At 41.5% G+C, this 17559-nt stretch overlaps 1 protein-coding gene across 2 annotated transcripts; it reads right to left on the bottom strand.

The window, feature by feature from the left end:
* Window positions 1-2563: 2563 nt before the first annotated feature.
* On the bottom strand, window positions 2564-17221 carry mdm2 (MDM2 proto-oncogene). 2 transcript variants are annotated; one of them, XM_033614962.2, is made up of 13 exons: window positions 17081-17221; window positions 12412-12449; window positions 9540-9607; window positions 9345-9419; window positions 9096-9229; window positions 8635-8684; window positions 7505-7563; window positions 7321-7411; window positions 7039-7232; window positions 6793-6930; window positions 6501-6572; window positions 6229-6409; window positions 2564-5078 (listed from the first exon to the last, which is right to left on the bottom strand). In XM_033614962.2, the coding sequence occupies exons 3-13, from the start codon at window positions 9588-9590 to the stop codon at window positions 4570-4572; spliced, it is 1554 nt and encodes a 517-aa protein (XP_033470853.2). In that variant the 5' UTR covers window positions 9591-9607; window positions 12412-12449; window positions 17081-17221; the 3' UTR covers window positions 2564-4569. The 2 variants fall into 2 exon arrangements, with proteins under 2 accessions (XP_033470853.2, XP_078021570.1); XM_078165444.1 differs by lacking the exon at window positions 12412-12449 and having other exon boundaries at window positions 17081-17214.
* Window positions 17222-17559: the final 338 nt, after the last annotated feature.

Consider the following 17559-nt stretch of genomic DNA (forward strand, 5'->3'; position numbering starts at 1 on the left):
CTTTTAAAAATTCTTGGAGTTGGTGCAAAGTGATGCAGAAATATATGTGAAGTCGATATTTTCCTCCAAAGCTGTGGAAAACAAACAGTTAAAGCTGCAGGAGGAGGAACACGTGACAGGTACGTCAGTCTGACCCTCCTCACTCTGGAGAACACTTGGTGTTTTTGTTTGATCAATAAATCATCATCAACGATTAACTGATCATCAGAATAGCTGCTGAATAATTTTCTGTTGATCAACTCATGATTCAGCTCCAAACTTTATTTCACCTTCATCAGATGAGACAGAAAAACTGAAATTAAAAATGTACATAAAGTAGAACTCAGCGGCCACAACTTTGATTATTGAAGTATGTTTTATCTGATTATATGTAGCCTACATCATTTTCACACACAGATCATTTCACTCAAACAGATGAACAGGGGTGCACGATTACATCAGCACGTCATCAATATCGGCCAATATGACTTTTCTTATTTCTATTTATTGTTGTGTTTCATGTCTCCATCTGCTGGTGGGCCGTCACCATAAGAGTCTGTGCGTATAATGTGATGTTAATCCATCTGCAGAAGAGACTTGATGATGATCACTGAGATTAGGTGGGAAAAAAGTGGATATATCGATATCAGTATCAATTATCGGCCAGATGAGTTGTTACGTATCGGCATATTGGATATGGGCAAAAGATCTCATGCATCCCTAGAAATGAATGTTTCTTCCAGCCCAGAGCTCATGACCATAGGTGAGGGTTGGGACGGAGATGGACCAGGAAATGGAAAGCGTTGCCTTCTGGCTCAGCTCCTTCTGAGCCATGATGGTCTGACGCCACACCAAACCGCCGATCCATCTCACACTCCATTCTGCCCTCACTGTGAACAAGACCCTGAGATACTTGACCTCCTTCTCTTGAGGCAGTAACTCTCTCCCAACCCAGAGGGAACAATCCACCGTTCTCCTGCAGAGAACCATGACCTCAGATCTGGAGGTGCTGACTCTTGTTCCAACCGCTTCACCTCATGCTGGAGGTCACGCTGTGATGAAGCCAACAGAACCACATCATCTGCATAAAAGCAGAGACGCAATTCTGAGGTCCCCAAATCGGACCCCTTCCTCCCCCCGGCTGCGACCGTGGTGGAGGAACAACACCCACCAAGAACGTTTGACTTACACCGAGTGCGCAGCCACAGCTCTCACTTTGGTTATACAACAGTAGAAAGTAGCATCGCATCAAAATACAGATACCTCAGAACTGTACTTGAGTAAATGTACTTTGTACTAACTCTGAGTTAGTTTGTTTGTGCAGACGTTTCTCCTGATGTGGACACGTGAGGATATTTCTCCAACACTCCCTCAGACAGTTTGGTGAGTATATTACATTTATTCTGTTGTTATTTTGACTTTATTGTGTATCAGAGAAATGCTGTGTTATTATTGTTATAATCAATGATAATATATCATTGATTATAACAATAATACACCATGTAGAGATGAATATGTGACAACACTGCCTCCCTGTGTTCATATAAAGAACTTCACCTTTAAACAGCAGCAGCTTCAACACAACATAAAGTGTTGTGTATCAATAAAGAAGCAGTTCAGACAAATATCAGAGAAGCCGAATAAAAGATTACCAAGATGGAGTCGTATAAATTTTACAAAAGGATCAGGTGATCAAGCCGGAAGTCAGTTATTGTTGTTTAACCGCTGATTTCACCGTTTAATCAACGCAGTCCGCAGCTGTAGTGCACGGGACTCACGCATCAGGGAGAATATTAAGGTACTTTTTGAATTCATATATATATATATATATATATATATATATATAGATTCAGTGTGACCTACACTTTCAGATGACATCATTATCTTTGATGTTCATCGCGAGTAAACGTCTGTAAATCCGCTTTAAGTCATAGAAAAAAAAAGACGCTGCAGAACCTGCCTGAGAATCATCATATTTTTAGGTTTTCTTCTGTATTCATGTAAATCGGTGACAGTTGTCTGGACATAAATGGCTTCACTGTAAACAGGAGATGCTACTAAGTAATTCGGCGTACTTTAATCAGCGCCAGTGAGCTGAAATGTTCACAAATATAGGTGAAAACGTGAAGTGGAAACTCAAAATCTGCTATCAGCCAATCACAGAGCAGAAAATGGCCGTTTATACATATTTATATTCAGAGATAATATGAGGAGCCCTGGTTGTGTTACTGTTTCAGTATAAACACACATAAACACAATATTAAAGTTTCCTGCTGATTATACTGATATTTAAAGTTTACTTTTTCAATCAGCAGAGCTGTGTCTCCAGTAGAGGGCGGTACAGAGACACTTAGAGACCTGGACCTGGTTTCCTCTGTCTCACTATATGATGAAAACTGTGTGTGTGTGTGTGTGCGTGCGTGTGTGTCCCACGTTTTTCTGCTCACTGACGTGGTCAATCTATGTGAAGCTGCACATAGGCATTGAGGATTGGCATAGGTAGAAGGGGACAAAGCTACCAGTGTGTACGGACTAGTGATAATAATCAGAGTGTTTCCAGACCAAATAAAGAGGCTCGTGTTAACACAAGTTAAACTTTATTCTGTAAACAGAAAACTTTTAACAGAAAATATTAGAGATCTCATAAATTCATCTTATTTAAAGAGCTCATAGAAAAGTCTCTGCTTAAATATACATGAGCATCTTAAATAAACTTATAATAAATAATATACATGTGTAGTAACACTTCAGTTCTCAGGTTGTCGTTTCCACAAAGTTTCCTCGAAAGATCGAAGTCATTTGGTTTCAATTATCTGGAGAGAAAAGAGTTAAAACAGTTTCAAATAATAAATAAATGAAGATTTTCTTCATGTTTTTACTTTAATTTAAACCAAATGACTTTTTTCTTCACAGAAACTTTAAATGAGGAAACAACTCACCTGTAAAATTAAAGGTAAAGTTTCATTTCATGGATCCATCGTTTCTCTGTAATCGTTTCTCTGTAATCTCTAGACTAAGTGTCCTGGACAGAGTTAATCTGAGAGTCAGAACTCTCTGGAGGAAATGTTTCAATAAAACTACAGACCCATAAAATCAAACGTTACCAAGCAGTGTTACCGGAAGTGAGGACAACATTAAAGGAACAGTCCGACATTTTCAGAGTCCTGATTCAGCTTCTGACCCAAATTCAGACGAGACGAAGGTGTGAGCTGGTTTTTATTTGCTCAGTTTAAACAGACCTCTGAGTTCTGGACGCAGAGGTGAAACTGATCCTGATGATGTCATCTGAGTTTGTGTCGGACAGGAAACAGGAAACAGGACGGAGTGTTCCTTTAAGTGTGAGATCAGCTGAAGCAGGAGAGGACGAGAGGTGGAAAATAAAACTGATTTGATATTTTGGTTGAAGCTTTGTTTGACATGTAATGTGTGTGTGAATCTGAAACCCGACACCAGAGACTCAACCTGCTTCACCCGGGGCCACTCTGCCTACATGACAGGAGACCAGGGGCCCGTTAATGAACATTAATAATATTTATCAGCATGTATAAAAAATAACTGCCTGCTTTAAACCTTCAGATGTTTGTTGTCCTCACTCATCTTCACCTAGAGGCCCCGCAGGATGTTCAGCTGCACGCATTTGATGTTTCTAATGAACTCTGGACTTTATTTACACTCAGAGAACAAATACAATCTCTCTGTGAATTCATTTAATTTCATTGTGAGTTAGAAAACACTCGTCGGGCCCCTGGCAGCGTGCTGAGGGACAGATTTGGCCCACGGGCTGCAAGTTGAGTATCACCATCCTGTTGCCCCAAATGTGTATTAATCCACCGCTGAAAATAGTCCCCAACAAACCTTCCTGTTTTAAATCAATTATATTTTAATCCAAAAAGTTAAGTCGGTCAAATGTGACGTTGTGCTGCTTCGCCTGTTTCTCACTGAATTTTTCACCATTTTCTGAGGCTAATAAGAAAAAATGATTAATTAAGAAAAAGGCAAATTAACTGCGACTTTCAGTTTAACATCAAACCACTGTCCCGGCTGATTCAGTGATTCACCCTTAAACCTGTGAGGGGTCATTTCAGGGGTCAGAGAGACAGATTGTTGCTCTTGGTCTGTTTTTGGGGAGTGTTAATAAAAAGTAAAGACTAAGGCCAAACACACACCAGCGTCCCACACAGAGAAATGAAACTAAACTTTAACTTAGTAATTATTAATCATGGGTGTCACCATGGTTACTGTGACATGTGAGCAACTGGACTGTAAACTGACGTCTCACCACAGAGAGACTTTGTCCTACATTTATCTGCTGTATGAGCGGGATGTGAAGGTGAGGACAGACATGGCGTCTCAGCTGAGGTAGGCGAGGACAGACGGGGTGGGGACAGACATGGCGTCTCAGCTGAGGTAGGTGAGGACAGACGGGGTGGGGACAGACATGGCGTCTCAGCTGAGGTAGGCGAGGACAGACGGGGTGGGGACAGACATGGCGTCTCAGCTGAGGTAGGCGAGGACAGACGGGGTGGGGACAGACATGGCGTCTCAGCTGAGGTAGGCGAGGACAGACGGGGTGGGGACAGACATGGCGTCTCAGCTGAGGTAGGTGAGGATGACTGACTGGATGGGCAGCCGGCAGACGGGACACAACTTGTTCCTCTTCTTCAGCTTCCTGGCGCAGACGTAGCAGGACATCAGGTGTCCCGTCCGTCCGTGGACGATGCAGCCGTTCTTGGGCCGGGACTGACAGATGAGACACGGGTCCAGGCACGAGTCCGGCAGACGCCACTCTGCGGAGGAGCTGCGCTCCAGCTCGGGGACGACGGGAGGAGGAAAGGGAGGTGGAGGATTAGGAGGAGGAGGAGTGGCGGGGGAGGACGGGAGGAGCTCCTGGGAGTCGACGGAGGAGTAGGAGGAGGAGGGCTGGGAGTCAGGAGTCCAGAGCTTCTGCTGGGAGGAGGAGGACGGCTGGGAGGAGGAGAGGAGGTCCTGGGAGTTGGGAGCAGAGGAGGTGGAGTCTGACAGACACTGAGACAGGGGAGGAGTCTTTGCTCGTTTTCCATCTGGGACATCGACTCCATCATTCTCCTCGCCATCGGAACCTTCAGGAGAAACAGCAATCAGTCGGTCAGTCAATCAATCAATCAATCAATAATTCGTGCAGAAGTACTGTTTATTTAAAAAGACATTTTACGTCCTTCAATGCAACAAATGAAATGAACGACCTTCTATAATTAATAAAAAAGGGGAATTTTTAAGACATTTTATGTCTTTAAATTCGAAAAAAAAATTAAATTTAAGACTTTTTGTACTTTAAAAATAAAACTTATTAAAAACATCAAAACAAAAGACATTAAAATAAAATTAACGACCTTCAGTAATTTAAAAAAAAGGGAAGTTTTAAAAGACATTTATGGCCTAAAATCCGAGAATTTGAATTTAAGACTTTTCCTAATTAAAAATAAGATGTTTTCTAAAAACTTTTATGACCTTAACTTCTAAAAAAAAAAAAAAGACATTTTAGAAATTTCATAATTTAAAAATAAAAAAAGACATTTTATGGTCTTTAATTCTGAAAGTAAATAGAATTTAAGACATTTTATAATAACTTTTTTATTTTTAACATTTCTTTAAAAAGAAATTTTATGTCATTAAATGCAAACAATTAATGACCTTCTATGATTAATTTTTAAAAAAGGGAAGTTTTAAGACACTTTATGGCCCAAAATTCTAAAAAAATAATAATAAATTGAAGACTTTTTGTACTTTAAAAGTAAAACTTATTAAAAACATCAAAATAAAAGACATTAAAATAAATTAACGACCTTCAGTAATTAAAAAAGGGAAGTTTTAAAAGACATTTATTGAGAAATTGAATTTAAGACTTTTCCTAATTAAAAACAAAAATTCAAGACATTTTATGGCCTTTAATTCTAAAAGTAAATACAATTTAAGACTTTATATATTTAAAAAAATAAGATATTTTTTTCCACACAATTTTTGGTTATGAATTCCAAAATTTTTTAAGAATTTTCATGATTAAAAATAAAATTTTAGTTTCAGACATTCGATGACCTTAAATTAAATAAAGTGTAAGACTTCTTAAGAACGTCAGTGTCAGTTAAAACCTGCTGAAATAAAGTGGTTTCCTTTTATTTTGATCCATAAAATAATTCTCTGATAAAAATTCTCCGTGTTCAGTTTTATGTCTTGTATCATTTTATTTTTGAATTGTCGTCAATGTCGCCCTACCTGGAGTTTCTCTGGCTGCTGATTGGTTGGTGGGCTTTGGGGGCAGGGCTTTGGGACTGCAGGAGGCGGACTTTTCGAGGGACACGTCAGGCAGCCAATCCTGGTGCAGCGTCCAGCAGCGGAGACAGTTTCTGGGCAGAGGCGGGTTCAGCTCGTCACACTTGGAACAGCGCCAGTAGTCCTGAGACAGAGACACACACAGTTAGCCCTGCAGTGTGTGACACGTGTGTGTGTGTGTGTGTGTGTGTGTGTGTGTTTGTGTGCAGACTCACGGCTTCAGTGATCTCCGTGTCTTCGTCGAAGGAGTCCTCGTCCTCCGCCTCGAAGATGGTGACCTCATAAACCTGGAGACAGACAGACAGATGCACAGACGGACAGGTAAGAGGAGGGGCTTGTTTTCTAAACATCTCGTTGACACGTGGCTGAAATTCACATCGTCACAGCTGTAAAATATGAGTCTGGTTTTATTCTACATTTTCTTAATATCAATAAGTGAAATTAATCTTTAGGATCGTCCGTACAGAACATCAAACCAACATGTCCGTCTGCGGTCGCGGTGTTTACCTGGTCGTCTGCAGACAGCGAGGCGTCGTCTTCGTTGTAGTCGTCAGAGTCGACAGATTCCACCTCGAATTCCACGCTGAAGTTGTCGCTCTCTGAGTCTGAGTCTGAAGCCGCCACCGTGACCTCTGACCTCCCAGACTGAACACACACACACACACAGTACGTGTTATAAACGGCTATAGTAAAATTAAGTGTATCAGTGTGTGCGTGTGTGTGTGTGTGTGTGTGTGTTTATTCAACACTCACTGTGCTGTGTGAGTCCGACGACTGGCTGCTGTGTCGGTCCCGTACGCTCCCCAGTCCTCCAATCACACACCACGACAGACTGTCATCGAACGTCAGGGAGTAGCTGTCAGACCGCCTCCTCTTCCTGCCCTCTCCTTCCTCTTCCTCCTCTGACTCCTCCTGGTCTTCATCAGGGTCTAAACTGTGGGAGGGGCCTGAGGAGACCCGGTGGGTGGAGTTTAATATCACAGCCTTTGATTATGAGCTCTGATGAGGTGACACCGCCTCAGAGGAGAAACTCACCAGGTTCGCTGCTCCTGCTCCTGCGACTCCACCTCCTCCTCCGCCTCCCTCTCCTCTCTGGCGATGAAGAGCAACTTGCTGATTCAGCCTCCTGGAAGCACAAATACAGATTCATATAGATATTTAATTGTTAAATCTGTCATTAACTGGAACTAAAAGTTCGATGTGCTCAAAACAAACTCACCTCCGCCCCTCTGCTGGCCTGACTGTCGCTGTGTGCTTCACTTACAGTTGGCGAGGACTCTGAGAAACAGAGACAGAGAGACGGTTTAATTTAGATCTGAGCAGCAGGAAGAGAGGGAGGAGACGGAAAAGGAGGTGAAAGAGGAGGAGGTGAAAGGGGAGGCTGAGAGGGCAGATAAAGAGCAGTAGACATTCATGAGGAGGAGGAAGAGGAGGAGGAGGTGCATCAGAGAGCCCGAGGCAAAGAGGAAATGAAGAAATTCTTCTTGACCGTTCGTCATGTTTTAAATAAAATTAAGGGGAGAGAGATGAAAAACAAGGAGGCAGAAGACAAGAGGAGAAACTGAGAAAGCGTCTGAGGGAAAGAAAAGAAGAGGTGTTACGTGAGGTTCATATGACGGGTGACACAGCTACAAATCCACCCTGATCTGGACCCAATTTCCCCAGCGCTCCGATGACGCAGTGAAGCGTCGCGGTGATGGAACGGGACGACAAAATGTGGTGTTAAGATGGGACTCAAACACTGATGAAGGCATGGATATATATTTGACCAAAGACAAACTTGAGATGACGTTCAGTCGCAGACAAACACAAGCTCATGATGACATCACCAGACTATATTAATGAGCACTTGAGCAACACTTAAACGGCGACACGGCGGTAATGTCGCTGGTCACGCTGCAGCTGCGTCGCCTGTAGTGTGAAGACGGCAACAGACAGAACAGTTAAATCTAGGTGTTCACTGTTCAGTCTGCGAGGGCGCCGGGCAGCGTGGGGAAGAAATAACACTGTGACACATTGAGATCTCGCTCGTTGAAATGAGCGACATGAGGAGAGACAGCGGTAATGGATCAATAACTCCAGTGAAGAGAAGCAAGAGAGGAAATATGTCTTTTCATTTTGTCACGATGCATGGAACAAAAAAACACATTGGCCTCAGTGGGCGAGGTTTATGTGCGTTGATCAAATGATGGTACATTAAGACACATCTGGCGCCACTGATCGTACGTCACACTGAGGGTAAAACTATACAAATACATTAATTGTCAAACGTGATGAGCAGTGGCTTTGTGAGGCACTAAATAAAGTTTGTACATTTGGATTCAGCCACAGAGAGGAGAGCGTTCTTACCTTGGTTCTTTACGGCCACCAGGTTCTTAGTGATCATCGCATACAGAACTCTGAAACACAAACACATCAGATTTATTACATTTCATACTGTACATATTATATGATGTATGCTCTAACTTATTGAACGTGTTAATACAGACACAAAATAAATCTTATCAGCAATAAAAACACAACAAACAGGATCCTCAGAATCAAATGAGCAACTCAAATAATGTTGTTCATGTTCTGAAGGGGGAATGAGAAGTTAAAATCTTTTCTGGTCCTGCCCCCTCTTCATTTTTATATAGTTATCATTAAATAAAGTTCAATTTACAGCTGTCAGCGTCCGAAATATTAATCCAAACAAATCAACGCTTTTAAACAGAACAAGAACAAAATAATCAGATGAACTAAAACCATCAAACAGTCACAAACAACAAATAACCAAATCAAAAAATCACGTGTGTTTCTCTTTTTCTCACCGCGGCTCTTTAACAGAGAAGCTGTCGACGCCCAGCACCCGCCCCAGTGCATCCTGGGAACAGTGGACGATGTGCTGCTGCTTCTGGTCGTACAGCTGCTTCTGGATGATGTACTGACCCAGGTAGAACATCACCTGCAGGGAGACGGCCACAGATGCATCAGACTGTTCAGACAGGCTGAATGAAGCATTAAAGGTACATGTTATAAAAGCGGTGTGTTCTATCAGAGCACTGAGGGACATGCTGTACCTCCTTCATGGTGAACACATCTTTAGTGGCTCCTGCGTGCTGCAGCAAAGACTGGAACTCTACCTTTGGTCGCACCTGAACACACACACAGGAAAACGTTAAGTTAAAAAAGAACAGCAACACGTCAGGTCAAAGTGTAAACCAGCTGATGGAGAGTAAACAACCAGTAAAGAGTCAATAACTTGTTTCTCTCACCAGTTTGTTGTCGTCAGCGGCGTCTGCGCTGAGCTCCCGGTCAGCTGACATTGTGAAGCTGATTGTTTCTGCACACACACACACACACACACACACACACACACAGCTCGTCAGTGATTTTATACGTTTACAGTAGATTTGATTGTAGTGTGAAAACAAACAGACCAACAAATGTTTACAGCAAACAATCAATAAACAACATAATGAAGTATTTGATGTCCCAAAAGGAGGAGGAAGTGAACACTCATCAAGTCCAAGCTGTTTTATATTTTATTAATAAAACTTGATGTTAAACTTTAATGTTCAAACGTTCACCCCAGTGTTCATAATACACACCTCCATCAAATCAAACAGAAATGAAACTAATACCACAAAGAACACAATCACACCAAACCAAAACCAGCAGCATGATTATATTGCCCCTAATTAGTGGTGATTATAATCATAGATTTTTTAGCACTTTCCAGCAGTAAACATTAATAATTCCTAATAACATAATAAATTAACTTGACCTGGACCCAGAGACGCAGCAGAAAGACGATGGCTTGATTAAACAGTTGTATATTATTAATTCTTTCACGTTCATTTAAGAGTAAAGTGTTTGACTCCACAGGTGTGTGACGTCTCCGGACCGCCCGCCGTCTGATACAAAGATGTTTTATAACCGCAAACAGGAGGAAATCTTTAGGATTTGTATTTTATCTTCATTTGGGTTTTAAAACCTTTAAAAGGAACTTTTCTGGGTTGTTGAGTAAACTGAGTTTATTAGGCCCGTTTCCACCGCAGGAACTTCAGGGTACTTTTACAGGGCTGTTGGTGCGTGTCTCCACCGCAGGAACCACCCCCGAAGGACAGAGTTCAGGAACTTTTACAGGGGCTCAACAAGTCCCTGCCTCAGAGTAGGTACTCAGAACGGCCCCGAGAAACTCCTGGCTGGGGCTTGGGGATTACTTGGTGCTGATTGGATATACTCAGGGCGGGATTTGACGTCATCAGAACGCAACAGAATAGCCGGCACTTTTAAAACTCAGCAGACGAGGAACGATTACGTCACATCCAGAGCCCGGTAACTTTACAGGAACCTTCCTCCTACTCCGCCCTCTCAGTGGAGACACGGCGGTTGAGAGAGCCGAGTAGGAGGAAGGTTCCTGTAAAGTTCCTGCCCCCCAAATAGTACCAGGAACTTCTTCAGTGGAAACGGGCCTAGTATTGCTGTTACAGGACCTTTAAAGAAACTGTTGGCTGCTGTTAGAAAACAAGACAGATATTGTTTTGTCACTAACATCACTGAGCTACAGCTGCAACTTATGATTAATTTCATTATTCGCAATCTGGTTATTTTCTCCATTAACTGATTAATTATTTTGTCAATAATCTGTCAGAAAACACTAAATCATGTCCTGCTGTGTAATTACGCAGAGCCCGTCTGCAGATGGTTTGTTTTATCGGACCAACAAGTGTTAAAATACTAAAACATTATTTGATGAAAACAGTTGCCAATTTTCTGTTGGTCAATTGATCAACTAATCAATGCAGCTGTAGTTAAAATGTTGGGGGGGGCTATTTACACATCCAGCAGACAGACAGCAACATTAACAATTAATGGAGTCATATTCTGGTAATCTAATGAACACAACTAAATTCACTCCTCTTTTAGCTCTGCTTTGGTCTCCACCACCTGCCGAGGAAAAACATCCACTTCTCCTGCTGATCAATGTCCTACTGTGTTCACAGCTACAGCTACTGTCTGGTGCTGAACAGGAAGTGCACAGTGGGTTTACCATATTGTTTGTTTGTTTGTTTGTTTCCTGGAAACAGCTGTGCTGCTGCTGCGGGAAACGACACTGACAAGCTGTGAGGTCAACAATGAGCTGAGAGAGGATAAAACAGTCCTGAGAGCTGAAGGAGCTGCAGAGGTGAGTGATAGTTTCACCTTCACATCATACACTCGTTTATTTATGTTGTTGGGATCAAAATATTGATTCAGGAAACTTCTAAACAACTGACGCCGATATCTCGAGGGGAATTTAATGTGACATCGTCCTGTCGTTGCCACTGGTGGATGCTGCTCAGTAAAAGTTACAGTCTCACTTGAAATCCTTCAAACCTCAGATGTGAGTCAGAGCGACTCAGCAGATGGGGACACTTTGTCCTCACAGTTTGTCCTGGCTGATCACTACATTCTGCATCACGTGGTTTTTAATTATCTAGCACAGTGAACCGAAACCTTTGGATTTTGAGCTGTTGGTTGGATGAAACAATCACTTTAAATTTGTTATGGGAACTTGTGACGGGCACATTTTACAATTGTCTGACCAAAACTAAAAATAAAACATTTATCATACTGTGTACATTTTCTTATCGACGATATTAAAAACAAAAACAAAATGCAACTGGACGTTGAATCTCACCTTAATTTGAGTTATTTTCTAAATGGAGACTTTTACACGAACTTCCATTAAAATCAATGTTTTCAAGTTTGAATTTAAGCAATAAAACATTTGTTCAACCAAAAATAATCCTTGTTTTCATTCCTTTAAGGCTCATTCTGACTGATAATATAAAGGCTGTAACACCAGATCAAAATCTCATACCATTGCACCCTGGTGACAATATGCCAGAGGGAGACAAAATGACAGCTCAGTGTCAAGTTCAGTTTAATGATCTGTCTCCACTATCATGCATTAACCCTTAAAAACTCTCCACATAACTTTAACCATAAAGTTTGTTAGTTCAAAAACATTTTCTTAGAATCATCAGTTTACAACAACAAGTGTAAAACAGCAGCAACAGAGTCCTTTGTCATTATACAGTTAATAATCACGCCCACAGTGTTTCTGTAAATGTCCCAGATAGAAATAAAAAGTCTTACCAGTATATTTACAGAGTAGAAAGTATCAGCAGCTCATCCTGTGCAAAGTAGAAACAGATAAAGTGCAGTCAGAGTGGATGTGAGGGAGCTGCAGCCTCTTATAGACCTGCTCAGACATGTCAGGACTAGACCAGACTAAAGGGCCCGGCCTAGCCTGGCTGGGGCCTATCAGGGCCTAACAGGGCCGATCAGGGCTGAGTCAGCAGCCATGTGTGTGTGTGTGTGTTGTATGTTACAACTGAGTGGAACAGCTGATTGAATCACATTCTGTGTGGACATGTCACTACTAGTCCAGGATGAGTCATCGCTGTCAGGGTGAGATGACCACGGCTGACCAGCGTTACTAACCAACGCTGAGCAGACTGAGGGCTGGAGCCTGGATGTGACTGTGATGTGGTCTGAACACCACTGTCCTCAGGCTTTAAGGGAAAAGGAACAGTGGATAAAAAACATCCACATCATCCCACGTTTCCAAATCTAGTCCCACCCAAACACATTTTCAGATGTTTTTGATTTGGTTTGTTCAACAGTCTGTCTGGATGAAGTCTGCGACAGTCGTGAGGACAGTTACAGTCATGGACGATTACTTATATAACGTAAAATACTTTGACTTACACCTAAATAGATGTTTAGTGTGATGAGGAAACAGTTTGAGGTTTTCAGACATGTGGAAACATTTAAGAGACACAGAGAAGATCTAATCTGTGTGAGGACTCAGGAGCTCTCATGAAATGTATTTTATCAGGTAACAACAGTTGTTTTGAGTTTCTGTGAACAGCTGGATGACGATGATGATGATGAAGCTGTCTGTATTATCAGTGTGGGAGGCTGAGCCCTGAGTGACGGAGCAGAGCATCCTGACTAGGTCACTAGGTTGTGACTAGGGCTGTACCCAAATATTCGGATATTCGTTTCTGTGGGTAGGTATTCGTTATGAAAATCTGGTATTCGATATTCATTTTTTTATTTACTTATTTTTTTTATTATTATTTTTTTTTTTTTTTACATATTTTTTGGTGCTAAATGTAGTCTTTTTGTTGTTGGTAAATGTAGGTTATCAATAAAAATCAAAACTTTTAAATTGCATTGTTAAAAACGTGAAAATATAGTATCGCCTATCAACGGAGCTTGTGCGCATGGCAGGCTTGAGCGCATCGTCTGAGGCTGTGGATCAATGCCAAGTTTTACCACTTTATCACTATTCCCTCTAACTTGTAGCTGTTTTTTCGTTATCTTTTGAATTTAATATGAATTATGGAACCGTTTTTGTCAACGTTTGTTTCCCCCGTTTTGTACAATAAAGTTTCAACAAGTTTCTTTTGGAGTGCGTGACACAAGTGTGTTTTGAAAACGACCGCGGACTGTCACCTGCTCAACGCATCAGTACCTTCAGATGCCATGACAGTAATAGCCAATAATGTCAAAATATCATTTACAGACCGATTTAACAGACGATCACTGCTGCCCGACCCGCAGGTCCATTTGCAGGTCCCGCGGGTTACGGGTCGACCCGCGCATCACTACTCAGCTCAGTCTATAAAGGCTGTACACAACAGTAAGGCTATAGACATTATATTCTATTCAGGCCGGCAGAACCAGCAGCGCATCGGCTCTACAGTGCACGGCACTGCTGATTAACCATTTTATTGCAGCACAGAGTGTCTGCCAGCAACCAATTACTTGCAGTCTTCCTACAACTTGTTTCAACAGATCCGATTTAATCAGAAGACAAATTAAACAGGATGACTAGCCAATGTGAAAATCAAAAGAAAGCATAGAATAATGTACTGAAGGAGACTGTTGTGCCATCACATTTTTTGTGGTTTGAGAGCAAAGTTTCGGTCGCTGCTGTGCAAAACTCCGCAATACAATTAGGTCCAAAAAAACCCCGGAGGAGTGCTCCGCAAGGAGTCTTGAAAGGAGCCAAGCCTGGCATAAAACCGGAGAGAGCAGGCAACACGGCCGCAGCATGGCCACAGTACCCCCCGCCCGCCCGCCGTGAACGAATATTCGAATATTCATTATAAATTCTGCCGAAGGTCCGAATGTTAAAAAAATGGCATTCGGGACAGCCCTAGTTGTGACCTCACGAGGGGTTCACGTGACATCACAGCAGAGTCATATCACATTTTTTAGAGAGACTGACGTTTATTAAAAATAATAAAACATAAATCTGACAGTTAGTCAATTAATCATTTAGTTTAGACAGAAAATTAACTGTCAACTACTCTGATTGGAAGCCGAGGGCCACTGCTGAGACTGATATTAAGGAGTAAAAAAAAAATTATATTGATATATCGGCCAATATTCAATCTATCTGTGTCGCTACAGATCTGTAACTATAAATACCTATTAGGAAATCGTAAGCCCTTCATCAATTATTAGTTACATTAACAATCAGTTTTTTCATAATCCCTTAAATCCATCCATCTATCTATCTATTCACACTGCAGTTATCTCTAATATTTGATCATCAAAGACTTGAGGAAGGATATTTAATTTTAACTTTGTCAAAACTGACATCAGTGCATGGACAGAGTGAACGTCATTGGGAATTTGTTCTCTCTAATTTAGTCCAACCATCTGCTGGATTATGTTCTGTAAAAATAAAGCACTTGATATCGCTGCATTTCAGACGACATATACAGGAGCTATGTTTCCATCCAAAAGTGATTTGAATCATTGGGAAATGCGCATTAAAAGAAACACGAATCCTGTGTGTTTCCATTAAATGTACGGACTTTGGTGAAAACTATGAACTCGCGCGAGTTTGCCGCAGAACCGGAAACAAAACAAGTCTCGCATTCTTCTTCTTCTACGTTTTCTGGCGGTTGGCAACCAGCTTGTAAATGCATTACCGCCTTCCCGACCCGGAGTGTGGATATCACCATGGAGAGAGGTGCGCTACGTCAGACTTAAGTCGAACATAACTGTTTCCATCCCCCGTTTTTCCAATCAACATTTTTTTTAATCAACCAAAACCCGGCTAAAGCGAGCGTATTTTAGTTTGTGTGAATCAGGGGGTTTTAATTCGAATTTTGGCGTTTCCGTTATAATTTTCCGATGCGATACTTCTTGATGCGCATCTAAACAGGCTGATGGAAACATGGCTACTGAAAGAGCGTTTCAGGCATTTCAAGCATCTTTGAAGCGTCCGCTTTTCTAGCGCCACCTGTAGGTGTGATTGGCCCCTAAAACATTTGTTCAACCAACAATAACCCTTCGGTTTTAATCGCTTTAAGGCTCATGCTGACTCATAATAATACAAATAATTTAATACCATGAATGTTTTCTGAGATGGTTATCGCACTGTGAAAATCTCACACTGTTGCGTCCCTTAATGTAGCTGCAGCCCTGATTTATACACTTAATGAAACGACATCAGTTAAGAAATATCTGTACCATACAGCTGTGCATTTACAGTTTGACTTGGTGTTATGTTCTGTAATCCACATTACAAGCAAAAATACAGCTGAGTGTGAAACTCCAGCTGGCTGCATCGTGAAGCTTGTGATGAAGAACTAACATTTAAATTAACCCTCTCGTCAGTCAGACAGCACAGAGGAAAGTTTCCCCAAATATCAATGTGTATATTTTGGCAGGCTGTGAGGACAACATGTCTCAGTCCATGCTGTGGCCCTGAAGTGTGAATATGTCTGGGCATTAGTCTCAGTGTGTGCACAGAAACACCTCCAGCTGACTGTAAGCATGACTCAGCTGTTCAACGGTTACCATTACGACACAAACACAGGCAAGCAGATATGCCCGGACATGTCCCGCTCCCCTCTCTCTCTCTCTCTCTGTGTCTCTCTGTCTGTCTGTCTCCCTGTCGTCTTTCACTTTCTTCATCACTGACTTATCTGCTGAAGACAGACTACAGCTCCTCCACCATGTCAGGACACTATAAGAACAAGTCACCGTGCATTTATGGAGGACGAATCTGCAGAAACTTTGAATTCAAACACAAAAACAGTGAAACTTTGTTGGAGGTTCAACACTTTGCTTTTACCCTGCAGTCTGTGCATGATATTGAAGCTTGTGTTTCACTGTGCATGCTGCTTCACTGTGACAAATATTTATTTCTAGTAAACTATGTGTTAAAGCTTGTGTTTCTAACATTATAACGGACACGAGTGTGCATGCAACACTGCGTCTTATAGTCTGCAAAGCAAACCTTTAATATCCAACTGTTGTTATCAGCTAGCAGGCTAAAAACACAGCTCTCACTTTTAGCTGAATTTTAATAATTCACAAAATCATATCACGTCACAATCACCCTATTATAAGTGTGTGTGCAGCTGTGTTATGTAGAATTTAATCGACGTTAGCTAACTTACAGAAACTTGTGAATCTTAAGCTAACTTTTGTTAGCTACGCACTATTTAATATTAATCACTATAAACGAACATTGAGACTCAAGCCGTAATTAAAACCTGTTAATTAAGTCCTTTGAGTTAAGTTAAATGTGTGCTACCTGTTCGTTTTCACCGTGACCTGGTTAACAGGCCGCGGCCGCGTCGCTGCTCCTCAGTCCCGCTCTACTCAGCCAGGAAAACACGAGGCTCCGCGGCCTGTTAGCATAATGCTAACCACCTGCTACTGCTAACGCTACAGCGCCAAAACTGTGGCGCGATTAAACTCAAACATTACATCACATATATTCACCTACCTTGTTCTTTATTCTTGATTCAATAAAATAATATCCTTCAGCAGCGTTAATCCGCCAGTTTACCGGGCAGTTGATCCGCTAACGTTAATAACCGATCTGATTCTGTGCGGGTCCTTCACACTGTTGAGAGCGTGCGGCGCCCCTGGTGGTCAAACACTAACACTGCAGCTCAGGATCACAACATGACACATGTCATTCACATGTTTTTACTTTAATACTTAAAAACTTTAACGTGTAAAATTTATTGTTATATTTTTTTTTAATTAAAATTATTTTCTATTTATACGCCATCAGTCTGCCTCTTTGTTTCCACGGGTTAAACACTTGTTTAAGAGTTAAAAGGCTTTAATTTTCCTGTAATATATTGTTATACATCATAATATTCTCTTTACTGTATGTTGCATATAAATGTGCTGTATAGTGTGTTTATATTACCACAGGCCTCAGAAATATGTCTTTGTGTTAATCAGTACAAAATA

Source organism: Epinephelus lanceolatus, chromosome 23, assembly GCF_041903045.1.
Source record: "Epinephelus lanceolatus isolate andai-2023 chromosome 23, ASM4190304v1, whole genome shotgun sequence".
Taxonomy (NCBI): Eukaryota; Metazoa; Chordata; class Actinopteri; order Perciformes; family Serranidae; genus Epinephelus; species Epinephelus lanceolatus.